This window comes from Amphiura filiformis, chromosome 17 (assembly GCF_039555335.1).
Source record: "Amphiura filiformis chromosome 17, Afil_fr2py, whole genome shotgun sequence".
In the NCBI taxonomy this organism is placed as follows: Eukaryota; Metazoa; Echinodermata; class Ophiuroidea; order Amphilepidida; family Amphiuridae; genus Amphiura; species Amphiura filiformis.
The window spans coordinates 45280812-45306527 of record NC_092644.1 but is presented as its reverse complement, the minus strand read 5'-3'; the positions used below and the strand labels follow the sequence as shown (position 1 = coordinate 45306527).

General features: G+C 36.5%; 1 protein-coding gene across 1 annotated transcript in view; it reads left to right on the top strand.

Moving 5' to 3' along the window:
* The window catches only part of LOC140137233 (uncharacterized), a 64011-nt gene that overhangs the window by 19384 nt on the left and 18911 nt on the right, over positions 1–25716 (top strand). Inside the window, 10 exon segments of the mRNA XM_072158882.1 lie at positions 2094–2315; positions 5931–6056; positions 7729–8271; positions 9329–9572; positions 10420–10647; positions 11848–11868; positions 18807–20218; positions 21505–22254; positions 23358–24244; positions 24247–24276. Coding sequence (XP_072014983.1) covers positions 2094–2315; positions 5931–6056; positions 7729–8271; positions 9329–9572; positions 10420–10647; positions 11848–11868; positions 18807–20218; positions 21505–22254; positions 23358–24244; positions 24247–24276 — 4463 coding nt within the window.

The window sequence follows — 25716 nt, the reverse complement described above, 5'->3', positions numbered from 1 at the left end:
TGGAATTTAAGTTGCTTCTATGCATGATTACAGTAAACAGAAACATATTTAAGTGGTTTGAAATTTTGACCCTAAAATCAAAAGTTACACCCTTTACTGTGAAAATGACCATATAGGTTTCCATCATTATCACCATATCATGTTGAGGGAATTATTCTGTCATACATAAGAATGAAACATCATTTACACAATGCACATACATGTCTTCACCCATATTTTACCAATTCATTTAATCGCCAAGTTCCACAAAATATCATCAATAAAACTGTATTCATTCATTCCACCATCACTGATCATTTCATTTAGAAGGTTAACAGCTCAAAGGCAGCTGAAATGGTAAGTTGGGCTAGATAATTAAAAGGAACAAGCCAACAGAATCAAGTTAAGATTTGGCTTTCAAAACTGAACCAATCCCAACCCGGTGACAGATTCTCCCGCCAACCTGTCCCAATTATCGATTTGGAAAATTGTTAGGCTTGTGGGATGCCGCACTCATCTCTAACTTGACATGAGTGGCATATAATGTTAAAAGTTACAAGCTGCTTACAAATGCTGCCTACCACTAATCAAAGCCTACATGTTGCTAACAAAATTAAGTCAAATTTTTGTTTTGTAACATACAACATTTTCAAATATAGTCAAAACTGCTAGTGCTCTGTGACTAAGCCATGTTACTAATTTTCCTAATACAAAATATAAAATTAGTTGTGTACTCCCTTGTCAAATACTGTATTTCATATATACCTGTAGATTTAAATATGCTTTATTGCTTGCATGGCCTAACAATTTTGTGAACTGACAATAACAAGTTTAATAGCTGAACATTGTATATTTAGTAAAGAAAAAATATTTTAAAAGTTCTATTTCCTGCTTTGCATTATTTTCTTCAATTTCAACAAATCAAAAGAATACAAAGATAATTGTGGAGGCCTAATCAATCACAATTCATGACAAATAATTCTGGTAAGCATTATGTTGCAGTGTTGGTATCACATATCATGCATCACTGTCAACATATGTATTACCTAACAACAGCTATAGGAAAAGTCACAGTGTCAACATTAATATGGGAACAATCATAAATCATTACATGTTTGTAACATGATGGAATTCTTTTTAAATCTATTGTGGTTCCTTGAAGTTTGATGGTAATGGTATGAGTGAATAGTTGCAGGATAAATTGTGGAAAGTCGTAACTTGGCATTTTTTCTATCGACTGTTACTCTTGTTTATAGTGCTGCAAAACCTAGATACATACAATGTAGACAGAAATATTACACTCTCATAATGTAATAATATACATTTGTAGCAAATACTGCTGTCATAGTAAAGTGAATCATAATGTACACTTACACTTTGACCAACCTTTTAATGTACATATTCTATTTAATCTGAAATTGAGAGTTATCCTGAAAGCAAACACCACTTTATGAATATATGTTTTTATATGTTGAAGGTTTGGTGTGCATTAAGTATTATCCGTTTGCAGCATTTTATTTTTATATTTTATATGGAAACATTTATGTCATTGTATTAAACTTGGAGAGTGGAACAATTAATGTTCTTGTAAATATTTAACGTACCAGGTGGGCGCATTTCCTTTAGACAGCATCATCCCTCATTGTACCCCAGCAAAATTTCGAATTTGGCATCTGAATAAAAGAAAATTTAAAGCTCCTTATAATTTTGTACCTAATACTGGTAGAAAATATATTAGATCAGAAATATTTTTTTGTTTAGACGCTGTAAGCAGAAAGCGGTAACAGGGTGATACATGTACATACCGCTTACAATATCTTAACTGTTGAGCAATAGTTGTCAGGGGTGGCGTGGGGCATTTCTCCCTCCAAATTGAGCTTTTCCCTAATTGTAACTAAAAACCAAAGAAAATCCAACTTTTTGGCCAAAACATATTTTACCTTGACCCCCCTCCCTAAGAAACAATTCCTGGTGCTGCTACTGACAATTCTTTTTTGATTTTTTTTTAACAAGAATGTTTGGCCATTGGGCTTCCATGTATGGTAGAAAACACAATGTGCAATACCCCCAACAATTAAAGATAACTAACAATGATTTGTGACTTTGACAAACAGGTCTATTATGTGAGAAACCCAAATACAAAAAAGATTGTCAAAACGGTGGTTTCTGTACAGAAGACTCAACAGGCAACTATACTTTCTGTCAGTGTCCGCCAGAATGGGAAGGAGAACTGTGTGAGAGACCAGCCAATTATTGCGCTTCTAATCCATGTCAGAACGGTGGGATATGTTACACCAATAATGGTAACAATGGCTACAGGTGTGACTGTTTACCAGGTAAGTACATAATACCAGAGGGGGAATGCAAGGTGGGGACTAATATTTTTTTTGGGTGGAAGGAGATAAAATCTGAAAATTTTCAGAAAAGTGAAAAGGAGCTATAAAAAATGCAAGGGAAAAGTGAAACAACATTTTGTGCAAAAGCAAGCGAGTTTAGAATTTAAAAGAAATGTTCATCCCCCAAAAAATATAGGTTCATCTCCAAAGGTTGGTTTTTGTAAACACTGTATCACTATTCATCAAGTCTGACTCTCTGAGGGTAGTGGTTCTTGTGTTCCTACCAGGAGCAACTTGGATATAATCAAGGCCACAATATGTGACAATTTGTTTTTCAAAGCAAATCTATACCGTTGAGAGCAACACCATATTGGATTTTGTAGTGGCAGACTGAAATCAGTGCGTTTACTTGGTTGCGTCGCCAGCATACGGACAAAGTCTACATGTGTGTATACGCCTCGTGGATTAGGTTAGCTCGCAATTTGAATCTACCACTGCGAAATCCAACATGACGTTACTCTTTACTTGAGACAAGACACACTATAGCCATTCATGTATGTACCATTCTTGCCCTATACTTTAAAGTTATGTGTTGCAGAGCAAAAATATAGTAGAGTGGCATTTAGCTGCACTAACAAATAAGCAATCGGCTTTTGTAGCATTCATAGTAAACTAAAATTGTTCAATGTCTGTTTAGGCAAATTGGTCAGAACTTTTGCTTAATAGCTGTGTGTTAATTTTCACTGGTCTGAACTGTAAGTGGCTGCATTTAACATATTTAACTTCAGATCAACATCAGGAATGTCAGGATAAAGGGTGAAGTTCCTGTGTTTTAAGAGGATTGATGGAAGTGAAAGACAGATCTGGAAAAGCATGATGGGTGTCATGCAGGCCGCAGGCCCATGTTGATTTTCATAGAAATATAGATTTTAGGAGCCTGCATTAATTAGGTGCTTACTTACCTCATGCTGAGTACCGTATTTCGTCGAATAAACGCCCCCGGGGGCGTTACATTTTCCCAAGGGGGGGCGTTTATTAGAGGTCATTTTTAGCACGAAAATTCCCGTTAAAATCATTAGGTAAGCTTAAAAGTCACGCTAAAATGACGAACTATGACCTTTTGACACTGACTTTTGGTTCACTTCCGGGTTCGGATGCAGATTTTCGCCATTTATTGCTGCTACTCGCGACCATGTGAGCAACTTGGTAAGCTTACTACACAAGATAGCATGGAAATATCGGAATTTTTGAAACATCTTGGTTGAAAAAAGTGGTGGGGGCGTTTATTTGAGGGGGGGGCGACTATTCGACGAAATACGGTATAATAGTTTTGTCAATTTTGTCCAGTGAAAAGCCGATATAGATGAGCATAATTGTATTCTATGCTGCTCTAGTAAGCTGATTTTGTTTAATGCTATGGTCATGCCTAATTTGCTTGTCAGTGACCTTAGAGCATCAATAAAGTAGGTTGTGAATCACAAATCAGACTTAATCAAATGAAAATAGAAGTTGGAATTTTAAATCTAAGTATTCTGAATTATTTTGCAGGACATCGGGATTGACTGATTAAGGGAACAAACCAAAAAGCTGATGATGTCCTAAATAGTTTTTTTTCATAGCCGACTCCCTCTCTACCTGTCTAACAAAATTGAAAGTGGGTTAGAATATTTAAATGTTTTATAAGAGCATCTAGGAGAAATGTAACCGGAATTTTTAATCACCTCCCTCCCTAATAAAACTAGTTCCATTGATAGGAAATCGTCGATCTTTTGGTTTGTTCCCTAATTGATCAATTCCACAATTTATTGATAAGTCAATTTAATAAATCTGTTCGATTGATAAATTGACACCAAATGTATAATAGATTTCACTACTCTTGTCTCTTTTAAGGACAAGACTTAGTAGATATTTTGAACATTGATGACACCTGGGGGAATGTGTCTTACCTTTCTGTGAGGATCTAGGAACACGTTTGGATCCTGAGTGTCCTGAGGGGACAAGGCTGAAACACCCTTTGCTGCACTTATGCTGAAAAAAATCAAGGAAATTGAGAACCCTTTTCTTTGCAATTTTGGCTGAACTTAAATGCCAATCTGTGTTTATGTATGCTTGTTTGGGTGCATATTGCATTATTCAGCTTCCTGTAATCACTCAAGACCCTCAACTATTCTGTCTACATCTAATATGTAATGAGTGAAGTATTGTAAAATGACCCCGTTTACACAGAGCCTGAAGTCGACTACGACTTTGAACTCGACTTCATTTGTGTGTAAACAGGGTCGGCGCATTTTGAACTTGACTTCAGAAGTCGACTTCGAATGATGACCCTGAGCAACATTTGTCGAATTCAAAGTCGACTTCAAACTCGACTTTTGCAGTGTAAACGAACACGTAATTAGAAGTCGACTTCATAATGGTAATTAGAAACATGAGCAAGTGATGGCATAAAATGTGAATTCATAATTTGTTTTGAAGTCACCTACCGTGTAAACACCCCGGCAAGAAATAATTTATGCTAATCCTTAGTCGCAATCTGAATTTGATGTCGAAATTGAAGTCGACTTCTCTCTGTGTAAACGGGGTCTATGACTGCAAGTGTTAATTTTTCAAGTATCCTTTCAAATATTTACATACTTCAGTACAGAGTTGCTTGATACCCCAATTCTAAAAGATTAGGCAAAAAAAAAAAAAGGTCTGTCACAAGAAATTTAAAAACAAATGCGAAATGCAATTTTTTTTTTTTTTTTTTATTCCCGACTTTTTTCCATGGTATGATTTTTGGCGATTTTTTTCTGGAAAAAAATATAAAATTTTTTTTTTTTGAAATAAAAAATTTTTTTTTGGCCTTATAGATTTTGGGTTTCAATTACTAGTATTTTGTGCATTAGTTGTTCCCATTTATGTGTATTGGTTGTAATTGACAAATTTATTTTTAAAATAGAAATTTTTCATATTTTACAGTATCTTTCATTCTGTTATACTTTTAAATAACACTACTTATACAGTGATTTATTTGAGGTAGTAAGGTTCATGTAGACATCCATAATAATCTGTCATATTGGCTGTAATTAAATTGATTGCCACTGACTGGTCATATAGAGGTTGATGACTTCACAGTCACACTAAGGTTGGCCTCTGCTGAGGATAAATCTTCTTCCCCCTTTGTTTTCCCTAGACCCAATGTGGGTGAGGCCATGGACTGGGTAAGGGTAGGGGTGTGCCACTTAGAATGTGAAAGTGGACCAATTGATATACCAATTTTGCAAGAATATTGGACCCATTGATAATCCGAAAGTCATATTTTTCATCCAAATTTAACACAAAAAGTTTTCACAACTTTTCCCCAAATTTTTGGGTAACGTTTCAAATATTTTGATTACAGACGTTTTGCTACAGAAATACTACAATTTCCGCAAACAACATTACAATACTCCAGATCCAGATGAGGCAGAAAAATTGAATTGTAACCCATCTTCAAATGTCTTCAATGAGGAAATTAGATTAACGAACAAGGACAAGCAAACAATCTTTTTTTTGCCTAATGGATGAAAACCACATCTATTTGTAACTACATGTTTTTCTTTATTTATTGTTGAATTGAATGTAATATTACAGGTTGGAGTGGCAATGAGTGTCATATCAACATAGATGAATGTGGCTCCAGTCCTTGCTTAAATGCTGGTGTCTGTGTGGATGGCATCAATGAATACACCTGCAACTGTAATGGAACAGGATATGAAGGTAATGTACATTGTAGGAAATTATTTGACTTTTTTATGCCACATTTTGGGTTCAGTTTGCAGCAGGGTTGTAATGTTGGCAAGAATCATCTGCTAATTAAGTTTCATTGCTAATGTGAGTTGGTGGTGATTGTACAAGTCTTCTGAGCCTAATAATTTGCAAGAACACTTAAACAAGAATCAACATTGGTTCTTATTGTATGATTCAAACCATGCCTGGGTAGTGTATAGTATTGGACTGAGGGAAACATCCATTTATTTTAAATCGGATTGTGATTACCATGGGGCAGGGGTCAAAATCATTTTTTTTTCAGGGTCTATATTTTGTAAGCATGTGTAATTGTTTGATTTAATAATGGTGACATAAAATGATGAAATCTCTGATTTTGACCAGGGATATTAGTACTTGTAGTAGGATTTAGGGTCAAATTGCCCTTCGCCCCATGTATTTTGAGTGCAGCCCCTTGGTACACTCTAATAGCAATGAGCAATAAAATAAATGAATCACAATCTAACTTGCAGTGAGTTTTGAAATAAAGTTTGGGCCCTATACATGTAGCTGTCCCAGTCAGTCATAGTATAATGATGTTCTGCATCTTAATATAAACTACGCAAAAAAAGTTTCTTTATGGTTAGGAAATTTACCCACTTTTAAAATCTAGCGACCAATTTTGTACGTTTGCTAAATAATCGCATGCGGGATATATTGTTCTGCGCATTTTGACACCTCAATCACTACCCTACGACACTCCTGAGAAAAGATATGAATGTTTAAGTAACGCGAGGTCGAAAATGAAAATTGCAAAGAAGCCTATTCAATGGTTTTAGAGCTGATTCACTGATCCAAGACCGTTTCATTATTCCCGCCTTTTCAATTTTAATTTAAAGCATTTTAATTGATGCATGTTGGATAAATGTGCAGATAAATGATCAAAGACAAAGGTGAGTGGGTACTAAGACATTTACGTTTTGAGAGATGGATTTGGAAAAGGGATTCAAAATAGGTCATGATTACAGCTGCATTCCTGGAAGCAGAAGGAATTGAGACACTTGAGTGGCCCTCCAGAAGCCCTGATCTTAACCCCCTTGGTGAACCTTTGGGATCAGCACAAGAGACGAGTCAAGAAGAAGATAAAGGCAGATACAACTCTGGTGGGATTGTGTCGCATCGTTATCAACGAGTGGAACGGGGTTGAGCAAGGTAACATTCGACGCCTCATTAGGAGCATGAGACGCCGCGTGGCTGCTGGAAGGGAAGACAACGGTGGACACACAAAGTATTGAAAGACTGGTAAAGAAAGAGATTAATCTCAAGTGAAGTTGGAAGCGGCAGTATGATGCCTGAAATGTGCTCAGCAATTAAACAAAAAATGTTATCTGCATGTTTGTTGTTTTTTGTGTTCTTTTATGCTGAAAACTTGAATAGGCCTTTTTGCAATTTTCATATTTCGACCTCGTGTTACTTAAACATTCATATCTTTTCTCAGGAGTGACGTAGAGTAGTGATTGAGGTGTCAAAATACGCAGGACAATCATCCGCATGCGATTGTTTAGCAAACGTACAAAATTAGTCGCTAGATTTTAATAGTGGGTAAATTTCCTAACCATAAAGAAACTTTTTTTGCGTAGTGTAGTATGGTTTTTGACTATTTGTTGTTGTGCCTTTGTTTTAGGTCTACGATGTGAAACGGATATAGATGAATGCGATCGCAATAACCCTTGCCTCAACGGAGGGACATGCACTGATATATCTGGTGGTTATCACTGTGCCTGTGTGTCTGGATATGAAGGGGATAACTGTGAGACGGCCACAGATGAGTGTTTGTCACTACCATGCCAAAATGGCGCCACCTGCAATGACTTGATAAATGATTATGACTGTGACTGCACTCCAGAGTGGATGGGTAAAGACTGCACCGAAACATATGATCCTTGCATCGATCTGGATCCTTGTGTAAACAACTCAACTTGTTCCAGCACACCACCATCACCTGACTATACATGTGTATGTGTACCTGGATATGATGGACAAAACTGTGAGAACAACATTGATGATTGTGCCGGTGTGACATGCCCAGTTGGCCAGATCTGTTATGACTTAATCAATGATTACTATTGTGCATGTCGCGTTGGGTACGACGGTGACCAGTGTGAAACAGAGATTGATGAATGTGCTAGCAGTCCTTGCCAGAATGGAGAGTGCATTGACAATATAGGTACGATAATTTAAACTAAAGAATTTTGATAATAACAATTATGTAAATAAAACATTATAGTAACTTCACCGCAACATAGATTGATGAGTAGCAAATAATATTTCTGTTGATGAAAAATAATGATAATAATAATTCCATTTACCCTGCATGCTATCAGTAATGAGGAAATGAACAAAATGGAAAGTGTTGAAATTCTGGGGTCCAGCCAATCAATCTTCTTATACTAGAGGCCCTTAGATGGGTCAAATGGTTGGTGAAGCTTCAGAGGCGTACATTTAGTATGCATGTAGGTAATGTATTTAGCACTTTGTGATATAGAATCCCCATTTATTACTGGATAAACAATACACATTTTCTTGAAAAAATTGTTAATGTTTTAATTCATGTGATATTAAACCAAACAATATTGTACTGTTCAAGACCTTTCCGTAATAATATATAATTTATATAAATGCAGAAGTAAAGGAGAAAGTCGAGTCCTAATTGTTACAAGGCAGGAGCACTTTAGGTTTTTGTCATGTATAGAGACATACTAACTCTATTGCAATGGTTCCTGTACCAAAGAGTATCAGACATAACAGAAACATTTGGTATAGCTAGCACAGTAGTCAGTACTAGGCACCACCTGAACAATTGATATGAAACTCAAAAATATGCATTATAACAAAATTGTCATTGAAAATGTTGTCACTGAAAATGTTGGAAAATACAAGCAAATATAAATGCATTGAACCACAAGAAAAGTGAACTCGTCCGAAAGCACTGTGTGTAGTATACAGAATCTGCGCCCTTGAATTATACACAATGCATAGTTCGCATATTTTTGAACGTTTTGCTCTCATTAATATCTGAGAGTGTATGAAGACCAAATAAGTAACATCTGTGCAAATGCCCTTGCATTTATTTCCAGTGGAGCACTAAGTTTACCATCAATTTCAGTATTTTCTTCTGCAGGATATATGGAATGAGTTTGGAATTGCACAAATGACAAAAGTTGTAATTTAGTGCAATTTTAAAAAATGTAATAACTAATTCCCATTTTTTTCATCCATGACAGGGAATTACACCTGCAACTGCACCTATGGGTATGATGGCATCAACTGTGAAAATGACATTGATTTCTGTACCCCAATTCCATGCCAGAATGGTGGCATCTGTCAAGAGATTGACCCACCTGTACCTCCAGGATATATGTGTTACTGTAATCCGGCATATACTGGTTACAACTGTGAAATTGAGGTGCTAGAATGTAACAGTGATCCATGCTTAAATGGAGCTACATGTATTGATGAGGCGTTAAAGTAAGAAATTGTACATATCGTTGGTCGCAACACATAGTGGTGTACGTGAAGGAGCAAATATGTTTTAATATTTTCAGTTTCACAAAGTGGCGTAGAGGTTTAGAGCTAACTATATCCTATATACAGTTTAATAGTTTGAACCTTAAACTTCAATTTCAAATGGAATTGGGCCACTCAGAGATAACAGTAGAGGAGATTGACTCCATTATTAGTAGCATATCCTTCAAACACGTTTTGTTCGGAAATGAATTTTGTCCCACACGTACGCCACTATGTGTTGCGACTGACATTATATCTCTGATTATATATCATCATGACTAAAATGCAAGATTGTGATAAACATCATTGAAATGCAAAGATATATGATGATGTTGCTGCATAATGTTATAGCCTTGAAGATTTTTTGTAAAGGGTAACATCAATTGTTGGTTTTTATGATTGGCTATTTACTAAACACTGAATTACTCTTGAAAGCAAAAAATGTGGATCAATAAAGAAATTTCACTGGACACCTTTTAAAACCCTCCTGATTAACCTTCCACCTTTGGGTATGGATATATGAATTAATATATTTTGTAAATTTTGTAAATTAGGCCGGTCGAGTGCAGATCCATCGGAACACGCTTTTCAGTATGGAATAAATGCTAACCTCATCGTGACATCGTCCAAGCAGCAAAGTTCATTTCCCATTAAAAAAGCGTTATCCGATAAGCGCCGACCCATCAGCGTTATCGCAGCGATAGCAGCTGTTAATGCCTCGCCCATTGCATGGTTCAGACATAAAATTTTTTTTTAAAGTAAGCTTTTAGAAGTGTGTCTTTGCAAATTTTCATCTCCACTTATGCAGATATAAATGTCAATGTGCTCCTGGATTTGAAGGTGTAAACTGTGAAAATGACATCGATGAGTGCCTTTCCAACCCATGTCAGAACGATGGGACTTGTAATGATGAGATCAATGGCTACATCTGCCAGTGTCAACCAGGATTCAATGGGACAGAGTGTGAGATTGAAATTGATGAATGTCTGAGTATGCCGTGTCTCAATGGTGGATATTGCATGGATGAAATAAATGGGTAAGTTGGAGAAAGAAAACTAGAAAAGCAAAAGAAGCAGTTCAGAATGCTATGAAAACAGCTCTTCTCTCCCAAGTAAAGATGTTATGTTAAATCTGTGACATATCCCCATTTTAGTATAGACTAGGTGCTTCTCTGCACAGGATCCCCATCTTACTCTACCTTTAAATTGGTATTTGTGCAAAGGGCCTGCATAGATAGTGACTTAGTAAAAGTTGGTATGATTCTTTCAGCTTCTTTTCTTTTGATCCTTGTGCGGCATATCAGAATTCACCCTTCCTCCCATCCAAACTGTTGCTGTAAGCCACATACAGTGGGGAAACCCTTATGTTGCCTACTCTTTGATTATTCTTATTTTTAGTAGATTTACAGTGTACATTTAAAACCGCATAATTTTCGTTTACAGTAGGATCAAAAAGCAGTCTTGCCACAGAATTTATGCTTTATTTCAGTATTGTTAATTGCCTTTGGCATATCTTTGCTTTCTCTGCTCAACCTTATCCAAGCCCATGCTGATAGAAATGTAGTTTGTAGTTTCATAGATTTCTGGCTTCTTTTTCGCTCTCGGTTGTGAGGGCGGTCTTTTAAATAAAATAGTGAATATGGTTTGAAGTTGTAGCTAGAGAATTTTTAGTGCCGGTGGTATTTGAGGGAATTTTTCGCGAAATTGACAATTTTATTGAAAATTGCCTGAATTTGGCCAAATTCTATGTGATTTTGCAATTTTTGACACTTGAGTGCTGGGTGCTAGAGCTTAAATAGTTTCTCAGTGGTGGGCTCTAAATCTGAGTGCCGGGGTCTGTTGCCTGTCACCGCCTGCCATATAGCTACATCCCTGATGGTTTCATCTTGTAGTTGATGCTATAATGATTCACTCGAAAGTTGCTTGGGTACATGAACAATGTCAGTAGGTATGCTTTCAAGTACTTAGTATATTGTGATCACTGGTATTGGTCCAGCTAAGTCTGCTAAACTCTGCGTTTCTTGTGAAATAAGATGAAACATACTGACTACATTCAAGGAGAGCCCTTCTTGACCTTAAAAAAATATAAAAAAATATAAGAGGGCAAAATCAAAGATCTTCCGGGTTTGTTTCCACTTACTCACACTTCGCACTAGTATATACCCTTAGAAGACAAAACATAATATTTAGGAAATCTGTGATTAATTACAATTCTATGCTGGTTTACCTTTTAATAGAGAAAGTTTACCAGAAACAGGGTGAGTGAGTGTTCATACAAAATTCCATTCTGTTGTGATTAATTTTTCCATTTGAGACTTTCGTTGCATGCGATTTTATTTACAGTTTTGCCATGTATTCCTTGTATGCACGATGACGATATTTTGAAATGAATAAATTCATTCTCTGTTGTGAATTTTTATTTATATGTAACTTTGTGATTGTTCAACATCTGGGCACAATTCAGTTCAAGCAGTAAACTAAGAATCAGATTTTATGTAGGTATACAACTGAATTAGAAATTGGAGTGAAAAATTCATTGAATTCTAGATTTTGGGAGGACAGGACTTTAATAATTAAGCAAGGGATAATTTAAATTTCATTTGTGATGATTTTATGAGCTGCTGAATCATTCTTTAATTCAAAGATGTTAAAATATTTGCTGAGTTGTGCATTCTTTTATTTAAACAATAATTATTATATCTCATGCAGATTCATGGCTAGTTTTTTTGCTATGACTGAAATGTTTGTTTTCAAGTTTGTAGATGAGTTGCAGTGTTGATCAGGTGTGAACTGTGAAAATATTTTAAGTTTTATTCACAGTACCTTGGATTCGCTTCACACCTGCACTCATTGTGTATTTAAAATGCATTTTTTTTACTCTATTTTCAAACTAATGCTCTCTAGAATTTTGTGGGCATCCAAGATTCTCATGTGTTTTTTGTTATACCGATTTCACATGTGTGTGTTGTTATTTGCCGGTGTCTCTTTTTGTTTTGTTTTTAATAATCTGTTGCTCAAGTTTGTATTGGCATTTGAACCAATTCCATATGTGAACATACACACAAACTCCAAGTATCTCAGGATAATATTTATTCAGGACTTTAGGACTATATAATAATATTATATTACACATCTTTATATTAGTTTTGATCAACATATCAATAACCATATTCATCCTAATTAGTGCACCAGTTCTTATCACTTTTTTGAGCTTATTAAAATGATGAAACAAAAGTCATAACTCATAATTGACTCACATAAATATTAAAAATACAGTGTATCTGAAGTCAAAATTATCATAATTCTAAGCAAGTTTTTAGATGGTAAATTTGGTTGAATATGGTTCATGTAGTATGTCAGAGAGCTGTTTATCATAATGTAGTTGTAAGATGTTCACCACATGTACAAATTGGCACAAATGTTCACCATTGTTGTCTATTGTGAGCAGAGTAGAGTACATGTAGTATTTTTACTTTATTTTGACTTTATTTTCTCACTCCATTTTCCAACTTTATGATTTCCCAACCAACCCAGGTCCAGACTTTTCACTTGTCCCTGTTGGTGAGTTATATGTTTGTACACCAAAGCAGCTGATTTGTGGGATTTATGAATTTATCCAGGCTCTAATGTTAATGTACTGGGTTTTTTTATGTTTTTTTCTCTAAGAAGATATTATCAAACTTACAATGATTTATTAAAGTGTGCGGTATAACTAATAATCCAAAGTGGTTCACAACTGTGAAATAACAAAGAAATAATGGCAACATTTGATTGTGTGAATTGCCAGTACTATGAAGTTTACAATTCAGAAACAAGATCAGATTTAAATTAAGTTCATACAGTGTGGTCTTTAAATAAATTGGGAGGGTAATGAATTTCAAATTAAATGAATATGAAGGCAAATTTCCTTGTATTTGAGGGGTTAGAGATTCATTTGAGGTGGGTCAGAGGATTTTTTAAGTATAGGATAGAAGCGTTATTTCACAATGGGAGCCCAAATCAACAAAATTTTTCTTCCTTAGGGCTGTGGTCTGTGGACATAAATACAACATATAGAACATATTATAAGTACAATATGATTTACATAAAACCATCTTAAAATAGTTTCACTTATTTGTGCAGGTTAAATTCCCCAGATACCACATTGAGTTCATGTTTTTTTTTAAATGAAATGATTAATACAAAACATTCACATACATGCATGTAGGAATAGGTATTCTACTGATAAGTATTACTACTAATTTAACTAATATTGTTCCTGATAGAAAGCTAACATATGAGTTGAAAAATATATTTGCAAATATAATAATGCTTGCTATAATAGTCAGTCATGCTAAATTTGGAGATATCAATAATATATTATTCACAACAGCCTTAGTGAGTCAATATTGGCATTTTTTGACATAGGGATGAGTGAAGTCTAATTTCCAAACAAAGCTGTTCACATGTCAAAACACAAGGTTTTATCAAATTTTGTGCTATATGTGTTATTGCGCTAACATTGACAATTTCCAATCCACTATTATCATAAATGTGACCGTACACGGCGAATGAGCCGTAAATTCCTCCCCGGTTAATTTTGTTTTATTTCGTGTTTAGAAAATATACATCATAAGCTTTAAAATGGTATATCATTTGACTTCAAACGATATCCAAAATGGTAGCTTTTTTGTTTCTACATGTGTCATTTTTGCACATTGCTGGCAATAAATATCAACCAGTCATAATTGGCGGTCATTTCAAATCATCCCCAAGTCAATGAGGTCAATACAAAATACAATGCCTGGTAACCCACCACTTGAACAGGATTTAGCCAAAGCAAACAAAGACCAGAGCTATTCAAAATTCTATAACCATCTAAGCTAGAAGCTTATCCTCTTCAACAATTTAGGATTATTGATTGGTGTTTGACTATCAAAATGAGATAGATGTCGCACCAGCTTGAATTACCGATGAATACGACCTTCATACATGTTTTACACTGTAATTCAGAATACAATTTAGGGAATTTATGGCTCATTCGTGCTGTACGGTCACAAATGATAATTATAATCCAAATTATGTGATACATTCATTTGACCACTCTTGACATCATTTTCATTCAGCAACCACCTGTTTGAAGTGGCTCCATTTTGGGGGAGAACAGGACAAATTGTGTGAATATCGCATTGAAATTCTGTTTGCAAAAAAGGGTTGATAAGAGTTTCTTAGATTATAAATTGGATAGTGTCAGTTGAATACACCTGTTTGGCTGCATAATGTAACATCAAAGTTAAAACAATTCTCTGTTGAGCAGAAGTGAACCAAATGAGGTTTATGTCAATATCTTTACAATGTACAGGCTGTATCAAAATGATGGTTACCCAACAGTTTCCAGTGAATATGTACAATTACTTCATCAAAATGCAACATACGATCCACCTAATTTGTAGAACGACAGGTTATAAAACTATTAATTCTGGTCATTTAAAATCACAACTAATATTTGTGTAACAATCATTTTGATACAGCCTGTATATGTCATGCTGTTTATTGTGTGAGTTTATCAAATAATTTGTGTCATTTCATCCCAAATAATTCCTACAATTTTTTGTCCATTCCAAGTCGTAAAGGTGTGTGGTCTGATTGTCACACCTACATTGGACGTTTTCTATTTCATATTGGGCCCATCACCCAACACTCTTATTCCCAGTTTTGAGTTTATTGCTCCAGCAAAGATTGAATTATGAAAGCAAATTTGTTAGTGATCCATAGAACAGTACATTACTTCCATGGTGGTACCCACTAAACTACCATGTTTTTGTTCAAAATTCTTTTGACAACTGATCTATGGAATACTGTTACCATATTACAGAAACAATGATACACATATACCGTATTTCGTCAAATAGTCTCCCCCTCAAATAAACGCCCCCCACCACTTTTTCCAACCAAGATGTTTCGAAAATGCCGATATTTCCATGCTATCTTGTGTAGTAGCTTACCAAGTTCCGCACATGGTCGAGAATAGCGTCAATAATTGGCAAAAATCTGGATCAGAAACCCGGAAGTGAGCCAGAAGTCAGTGTTTCTAAAAAAAAAAAGTTCATAATTCGTCATTTTAGCGTGTGTTTTTAGTTTACCTTAGAATGATTTTAACAGGAATTATCGTTCTAAAATTGACCTTGAATAAAGGCCCCCTTTGGAAAATGTAACGCCCTGGGGGGCGTTTATTTGACTAAATCTGGTAGATCTCAAAATCAGATTATTTTAGTATGAAATGACTCGTTTTGTTTGATTGTATTTCATAATTGATGCTTGAATGCGAAAAGATTGCTTTGTTATTACTATACATGTACTTACAATCTTCTTGTATTCAACTGATGTTATAAAATGATAATTGCATGAATTGATTGTGTTCTTGTATTATAAAAGTTAAATTTTTAAAAGATAATTTATGGTAATTATGCTTGGCACCCTGTTGTATTTTTCACCTATTTGATTTGTGAAATTTACAACTTGCTTTAAAGGCTATATACCAGTAGTCGCAGCGTGTGGTTCAAATCTCACTAGTGACTGATCAAAGGCTTGTAGCATGTGTACAATCACTACCAGCGTTTAGTCATAGCTAGCGACATAGCAACAAAGTTATCTTCAATTAAGTCAACTGAGTAAGGTTTGATCTTACCCTAGAGAAGTCCTTTTCAGAGGGTTGAGCTTTCGTAATTCTAGTGAGTGCCATCTTCAGAGCCACAAGAATTGCTCTGAAGATGGCATTCGCTAGAGTTCCGAAAGCTCAGCCCTCTGAAAAGGAATTTAAATCTAGGGAAAGATCAAACCTTACTCATAACTCATGTTTACCAACCTAGAGTACCAAGTAATTTCAATCGTAATTAAGTCAACTGCTAGAAACTTGATGCTAGACTATGCTAGCGACATATGGATCAGATATTGGCAATTGCTTTTCCGATAAGGGAAAGGGTTGCATCACAAAAAATGATACACTCAATGCGATTGCTTAGTATGATATGGCCTTTATTGAGGATATTTTGTTCTGTACAATGTTCATTGTATGGTGAAATACATTAATGTGATGCAATTAAGAATAATGAGTCATTTGTGTGAAATTGTGTAGCAAGATTTTTGCGCATTATAACAGGCTACAACATGGAAAAAAAAAAAGCCCAAAACAAAGATAAAATTGGACGTGTAGAGTTTCTGAGATACACATATATACAAGTACAGCCTAATCACTTGTAACAAGTCATCTTGATAGCTTCACATTTCAGCATGTACAGACACAATTTGTTGTTTTGTAATTATATAACACCCTTTTCCCCCATCTGCCATGAAATTGTCAAGGTTTTATCAAAGACATTGATCATGTTGGTCTACATTTAAAGTGAACAATTAAAGTGAACAATTGAGCATCAATTGATACTGGAACAGGTCAGGCAAAGTTGACCGACCAAATCAGAAAATCATTTTAAATTTGGAAAATGATGGTATACTATCGGTACATGTTGCAGTAATTGAATGCAAGACTTGAGTTTGACAAAATGATAAGATACCCACTTCATGTAAAATGTAGTCACTATCTGGTATTGTAGTTGTCAGGCAAATTGTGCTCATGATAACTTATGTAGGCCTATAGAGCATCATTTAAGATGAATCATAAATTACCCTCAGGGAATTTGTAGGAGAGTTATAAATTGTTCCCCTTAAACCTTCGAGTCCTTGGACAGTTTGTACAAAGCCTTGACAGTATAATGGAATTGTGGAAGTATTTTATTTGATGTACAATTATGAGTATAAAGTCATCTGTGATGTGGTTATTATGTACATAATGCATGATGAGTATTGTATTCTACAGATGGATAATGTTGGACTGTACATGTACATATTTCTTTGTAATGATTAGAAACATACCAAAAGGTGAATGAATGGAACTACATCATGTTTTTATGTTGATGGTTTCATTGAGTGTTTGGTTTGTTTCATTACACAAACATGGGCTATTCTAGTTGAAATCCACACTACCCCTGTGGAAGATTTTGGAAATATCTTCCACAGTGGGAGTATGTTTTTCAAATGTAATTCGTCAGAGGTAATCATTTTGAAACACCCATACTCCCCCTGTATTATGGCTTTACCTATAGCTTCCACAACTGGAGTGAGTATTACAAAAGGAAGTTACCCAATTGTCTATTCTATTCAAAATTGATACTCCCTCTGTGGCAGACTTTAGCTAAATCTTGCACAGGGGAAGGTGGATTTTAAATGGAATAGCCCAATATGCATGCTTTGTATTAATGTTACATGTATTTTACTCTTTGAATTTTTGTGTGATATTCAATAGAATAGGAAATATGTTTATTATCATTAACACCACTGTGACCAGTTACCACACATTTCTTTTATGCTATTGATTGGGGGATGGAGGTTGGTGTAAAATCCATTAAGCAGAGTGAAAGTAATGTCTTTTGTTTGCTCCCAGAATAAACTCTCTTGGTAAAAATGGCTCTATTCATTTGTAATTTGTAATGCTAGAATGATCAAATATAGTCAGATACATATAACCTAGGGAGAGGAGGTATATGGCTGCATGTACCATTTCCCCTACCAAATATTGGGGAACTTTATATAGGCCTAATTATTATTACTTTACAGTTTCCCTCCTTGCAATGTAACAACTGTAATGGATGCAAAAAAAAGAAGAAAAAAAAGCTATGAAAGCTAGTTTACTTTCACTTAATTGAATATTTTAAAACACAATTCCTTTTGATTGCTGTAGCATAAGGTCTGTTGGTCAGTACAATTTACCTCTATTCATTTCAAGTTATTCACTGAAGGGATACCAGAAATAGAACACTAAATGGATACCTGTTTGTAACAATTCAAATGAATGACTTTATTTAATGCACTAGGGTATATAATGCTATTCTGTGTTTTGATTTTGGTTACAAGGTGTAAAATTATCTTGGAGTATCATACATATTGTTATTATCCTACTTGTTGTTATGAAAAGAAAATTGCCTGCCAGTGTTAAATATATAGTAAAATGATTGATGTTACACTTAATTGATGTTAACTTTTTCGTCTCTTACTAACAAAGCTAATTTACCAACAAACTTTTTCATCAAAATCATTGCCAAAGATTGGCAAATATATTTATTTGCTTCTAACAATATTCCTTATGATTTGTCATTTATGACAGGTATGTATGCAACTGTACAGACACTGGATTTACTGGGCCCTCTTGTAATATCAACATTGATGATTGTGATCCATTACCTTGTAAGAATGGCGCCACCTGCTCAGATAAAATCAAAGACTATGACTGTAATTGCTATGAAGGTTACACTGGAAAAAACTGCGAGGTGGATGTGAATGAATGTGAAAGTGGGCCTTGTCAAAATGGAGCCTTGTGCTTACAGATGTCTGATGAAGCAAATTATGAAGATGATTTTGAGCATCGTGACCTATTCCCTGATACTTTCTCATACGCCAATGCCAGCGGATATGTATGCGTCTGTGCAGATGGATTTAAAGGCATTGAATGCGAAACTAATATCAATGAATGTGAATCGGATCCTTGTTTGAATGGTGCGACGTGTGAAGACTTGATCAACAGTTACAGGTGCGTATGTGCCTCTGGATGGGAAGGAACAAATTGTGGAAATGAAATCAATGAATGTGATTCAGCACCATGCCTGAATGGTGGGTCTTGCACTGATATAGTGGATGGCTATACTTGCGAGTGTACTGCGGAATACGGTGGACTGAGTTGTCAAGTGTTGTTAACTGCTTGCATGGATAATGAACAGTGTTTAAATGGTGCCACTTGTATACCATTTTATGACACTGATGAGGATTCACATTTCTTTACCTGTTCTTGCGTGGCTGGGTTTACAGGCGAGTTCTGCGAAGTTTCAACATCAGCTTCGTTCAAAGATGGTTCACATATGATTGATTCAGGTACCAACAACATGGAAACCCTGCGCTATTCCTTCTCATTTGCAACGACTCTGCCATCTGGACTGCTTCTATATAGTGGTGACTCTGCAGACTACATCCTTTTGGAGTTGTTTGAAGGTCAACTGTACTTCACATACAGGGACAGTAACTCACTTTTTGAAGCATTAGAAATCAGGCAACTTGGCAGTAATTTAGCAGATGCAGAGTGGCACAATGTTGAATTAACCATCACAGATACAGACATCACATTATCAGTTACTGGTTCAAGTGATGGAAATGATTTAAGTAGCCTTTGCTCAGATGGAAGATGTTCCGAAACTATTTCAAGGAATACCAATACTGTTGTTCTAGACAGTCTATACATCGGTGGGCTAGATAGCAGTCACAGCAGTAAAATCGCCTTGACGAGATCTAAGTTATTGTTCACTGGTTGTATGCATGATATCACCAATGATGGCAACTATGTGCTGCCGGCAGGAGTCACTGGGAAGACAGGTGATATAACGGCTGCAGGAGATGCTGAAGGAGGCTGTGCCAGGAAAGAACAATGCAGTCCAGATCCATGCTCTGGGAAAGGAGAGTGCACTGACCTATGGTGGGAGTATGATTGTGAATGTGAGCTGGGTTGGACTGGTCCTAACTGCAGTTACAGTAAGTTCAAAAATATTATTAATTTTATTTTTATCCTCAAGTTTCAGATCATTTCAAATTAATTGCAGGATGTAAGCATGGTTGCTCTTTGATTGTGGCTTAGTTTTTGTTATATTTTAATGTTCCTGGAACAGTAGAACCTGCATTGTCAGTACTGCCGATTCAAGTGAACTTTCAAGAGTATATTTTTGAAAAATTAATGAAGTTTGTTTATTGTAGATTGACAAAACATAAGAGAATGGTTTGTTGCCAGCTTGTAGTATTAAGTATGTACAATTGTACATAAACTCCTCAACAAAAGTTTTTTCAAGCATCTGTATCTCCAATTATTTGTGACATATTCATATCGTGTTGCATATCACTGGATAGCTACAATACTCCCCTTTACAATGACACCCCATTTGAAACCATAACATTTTTCACGGCTGAGTACATGCCTTGTGAATGTAGTGGGGTCTCAAAATGAATTTGCCAAATTGACCATTATTCTGTGCAGCAAGCTGCAATCCCATAGCTTCACAATCTGGGACCTAATGCAATCCTCCAAGATGACACCGCTCGCCCCACATAACCACGGTAGTCAACGACTACCTACAGAATATGGGAGTAGGGGCCTAGAGTCAAAATGGCCTGCCATCAGGCCAGACCTCAACCCGATTGAACACTTGTGGGACCAGCTTGATCGTGCTGTGCGTGCCAAAGAAGCCCATAGGCAGCCACATTGAATGACCTGCAACGAATCCTTGTGGAAGAATGGAATTCCATCCCACAGTAACGTGTAACCAGGTCGGTGAGCAGCATGAGGAGAAGGTGCCTGACTATTGTGGCTGCCTGTGGTTTTCCCACCCGCTATTGAGGTTAGTGGCTAGCTTTGTTTGAGCACAGAATAATGGTCAATTTGGCAAATTCATTTTGAGACCCCACTACATTCACAAGGCGTGTACTCAGCCGTGAAAAATGTTGTTGTTTCAAATAGGGTGTCATTGTAAAGGGGAGTATTGTAGCTATCCAGTGATATGCAACACGATATGAATATGTCACAAATAATTGGAGATACAGACGCTTGAAAAAACTTTCCAAACTTTTGTTGAGGAGTTTATATAAAATGTGTTCATTGATTTTAATTCTGCCTTGTATGCGTTGTAATTTTCTTCCTTTTATTGTTACAATCAAAAGCTTTGATTGCCAGGCAATTATGCCATGCCATACTAGCCCATAGTGGGCTGGAATTAAAATAATGCATAAAACATTTTAACATTTCATAATGTTTATTGTTATTTCACCAGGTTTTGTACCCGGAACATTCAGTTTTGAGGACACTACAAGTTATGCCACATTCACAGCCAACGCAGCTCTCAATCTGGACGAAAACATTATCCGTCTCATCTTCCGTACCAGAGAGAAAAATGGCCTCATCTTCTACACCACAGACAGCAGTAGTTACATCACTCTTGAGCTTATCAATGGTAAACTAGTTGCAAGGGCCGATTTCAGTGATGGCATGACAGATATAGAAGTAGGAGAAGACTTTGCCAATGCCAGGTATCATCAAGTTACTCTAGAAAGAATAGGAGATGAACTTTCATTACAAGTGAACAGGGTGGAAGCGGTAATCAAACCATTTGCCAACGGGACTCTTCCAGACTTTACCGATTTCTACGTGGGTGGTATGGATTTCAACTCTGTACCGATTCCGAATTCAGTTACATCAGATATTGCTTTCAAAGGCTGTCTCACAGATGTGAAATACAATGGCTACTCTCTAGAATTCTTCCCCTTGGATATCCCTGGATTCATCATTGACAACTTCCCCATATCTCGCAACGAGAGCGTCTTGGAAGACTGTCAGAGTGATGATGTGTGCCGTACTGACCCGTGTGAAAACAGCGGCACATGCGAGGTTACTTGGAATGACTTTGTGTGTGATTGTCCCAATGGATTCGGAGGCAAGAACTGTTCGGAGCTTACCATCTGTGCGGAGGATCCATGCCCATTTGGAGTGGACTGCTGGGATAGGGATGATGGTGGTTATGATTGTGAGTATCTGAGGAAGAATATTCTGATACGTTTTTGGGGTTGTCTTAAAATGCTTTATTTGAGTTAAGATATAGGTTCTCATGACCAGCTTGGGGAGCCTGTTAACTTTCATATCTTATAGGGAGGATTTCGTGATGCTAGTATCATCTTTTTATGACATTTTTCATTAGATATCCACAAAAAAGCTTGTTCCCAAAATTTCAGTTGATTCCGATTTTGTGAGATGAGTATGTGTATTTCACAGCTCCATAGACAATGCGTGTTGTTATTTCATTCTGGTGTACCAGAACGTAATTCAAATTTCACAATATCTTTGCTAAACAAATTAATCTGCAAGAAATATTTTGGTACATTAACATTATGTAGCCAGAGGTTTCCAGTGGTATAAAAATCTCAACTTTTTTAAAGAAAGGTGGTGGGGATCACAAAATGCCCTTTTAAGTGGAGTGTTCTTTTTATATTGTAGGCCTTGAATCAGGAGCTTAATCCCTTTTATTTAAAAATCTTAACAGCAAATTTTCCTGTAAAAGTCCAAAATAGAAAACCTCATTTTTCAGGGAAAGATTAGACAGCAGGCGAGACCATGGCCAGATGGTAACTTGAGTACCGTATTTTGTCAAATAGTCGCCCCCCCCCCTCAAATAAACGCCCCCACCACTTTTTTCAACCAAGATGTTTCAAAACTGCTGATATTTCCATGCCATCTTGTGTAGTAAGGTTACCAAGTTCCCCACATGGTCGATAATAGCGTCAATAATTGGCCAAAATCTGAATTGGAAACCCGGAAGTGAGCCAGAAGTCAGTGTTTCTAGTTCATATTTCATCATTTTAGCGTTTTTTATCGTTCTAAAATTGACCTTGAATAAACGCCCCCCTTGGGAAAATGTAACGCCCCCCGGGGGCGTTTATTTGACGAAATAGGTTTGTTTCACCTTGAAGACATGGATAGTCTTGCACATATGTGTGAAACTTTTCCCTGGGCCATCCAATGTGCCATGAATTAGTAGGATTACAACTGGTCAATTTATACTCCCATTTCCACATTCTGTTGTTTCCAGCTAGTGGCTTTAAACATCTTATTTGGGTATTGTTTGTTCAACAGGTGTAACAGAAGCGACTTTTAGTGGAGACAGCCTCATCCGTTATCACAACAGCATCAATGACAGTCGTCCTATAGATACCATTACATTACAGCTGAGGACCAGGCAAGATGATGGCATCATTCTGCATTCCAACAACAAACAACTGGGATACTTCTTCACTTTAGAAGTCTTTGAAGGAAAGCCTCAATTCCGTTTCGATCTTGGAACTGAGAGCACTCTGATCATGGACTATCCTATAAATGATGGTGAATGGCATTATATTGAACTGATAGTTGAAAGTGATCAAACTACCGGTGTGATTGATAGGTCTTACAATGTTACTGTGAGTACCAGTACACAAGCACCATTGGCAAGTATCATCACTGAAGATGGTAGTTCTGATGTCTACCTTGCTGATACAGACTTCACCGACAATACGTACTTCAGAAATTACAACGGTTTCGATGGCTGTATGGATGAAGTCCGTATAGGAGAGATTCTTCTTCCATTCTTCAATGAAACAACATACAACAGCACTAGCATTGAAAACTTTTATGCGACAATCACAGATGTGAGCATATACTGTACAGGTGATGCAGTCTGCGACTCAAACCCATGCCAAAATGGGGGCGCTTGTACGGATCTGTGGAACGCGTATGAATGCCAGTGTCTTCCTGGCTTTGAGGGCACCTTTTGCGAGATCAATATTGATGAGTGTGCCAGCAATCCATGTTTGAAGGGTTCTACATGTGAGGATGGAATCAATAATTTCACCTGTAGCTGTAAGCCTGGATTTGAAGGTCGGCTCTGTGATATTGATATTGATGAATGTGCTAGCAATCCATGCCTAAACAATGCCACTGGCTGTATAGATGAGGAGAATGGATACGAGTGCATCTGTAACGCATAAATTACACTGGTATGAGATGTGAATACCCAGTAAGTAACATTATTTGTTTATCAGTTCATAGGGAGAGCGTGGCGCAATGGTTAGGGTACTTGCCTTTAGTGCATGAGGTCCCGGGTTCGATTCCCGGCGGTGGCGATTTGCTGGGATATTGACTTGGAAAAAAAAAAGTCTGAAATTAATTGGCAACTTCTGTAGATTAAATTCAGACTTCCGCTCACCCCATGGTTCATTTAGAATTGGGTAAATGAATCATTAAAGTACTCCGTTCTTCGGAGGGGATGTTAAGCCGTCGGTCCCGTGTACAGAGAGCCATACCTGTACATGTATCTCGCAGCCAGTTTGAAAAGAGTAGGGTGTTAATGCCTGACTGTTCCCAACCCGTCCGGTGTTCAAATGGACCCCAATGGAAATAAGCTTCAATAGAGGCTTTCTTGGGTTATCCAGGGTTGTCAAAACCCGAACAAATCAAATCAAATCAAATCAAAATAACATAATATGTGACACAATCTGGTCCATGGGGGCCAAAGGAGGCATTTTTGAAAATTGAGTTACTGTAATTATTACATTATACTTACAATAGGCTATCATTTACTGAAAACACCAAAGGTCTAGCATACTTGATTCAAAAGTTATGGAGTTTTTATGTCAATTTTCTTTTTTCTTTTATTGTTTTTTTTACTCCATATTTTTACCTTTATCTCAGTTTCAAATTTGCCACCTTTGGTCCCCATGGACCAGATGGTGTCACATACCGTAGAATTCCGTCTAGAAGCATACATGCCTCTAAACGAGGGGTCTTTTTCACGAAAGATATGAAAGGCCAATACCCTTCTCAAAAACATTGCAATAGATTGGTCTTACAAATATACATGTTTGTACAGCCGCCTTTATCAGTAATATAGTTGTTCAAACTCCAAATAACGTTTTTGTTGAGAGTGTCTGCCTCTTGTCTTTTGTGTCAAAAAAACCTCGTTTAGAGGCATATATATGCTTGTAGACGGAATTTTACGGTATTATAATAGCACATGACTTGAAACCGTAATTATAATGATCAGATTATTGTAAAGCTAACAAGTACAAAGAAAGAGGCTATGTGACCATGTCATCATGCCGCAATACCCAAACATGCTAGATAATATGCATTGTAACCAGCTAACAGACAAGAAGTGGATGTAAAATGCTATGTATGTCATTACATGATCTATGTCATTACATGTTAGCCGCAGTCTGTGGCCCTCACGGACTTGGCGACAGAGCCCAAAAGTAGCGCTAGATCTAAGTGTCTTGTAGACAGATTACCATCTAGGTTCACTAAATATAATGTAGAATGGTAGGAGTGACACCGCTATTTCTCTACAATCTGGTATGAAGTATAAGTACTGTGTTCATTTAGGCAAATTGCTAGGTGATATATTATGAACATGGTCATCCACTGATTTGATTTTAAATTGGATTAATTAAATTAAAAT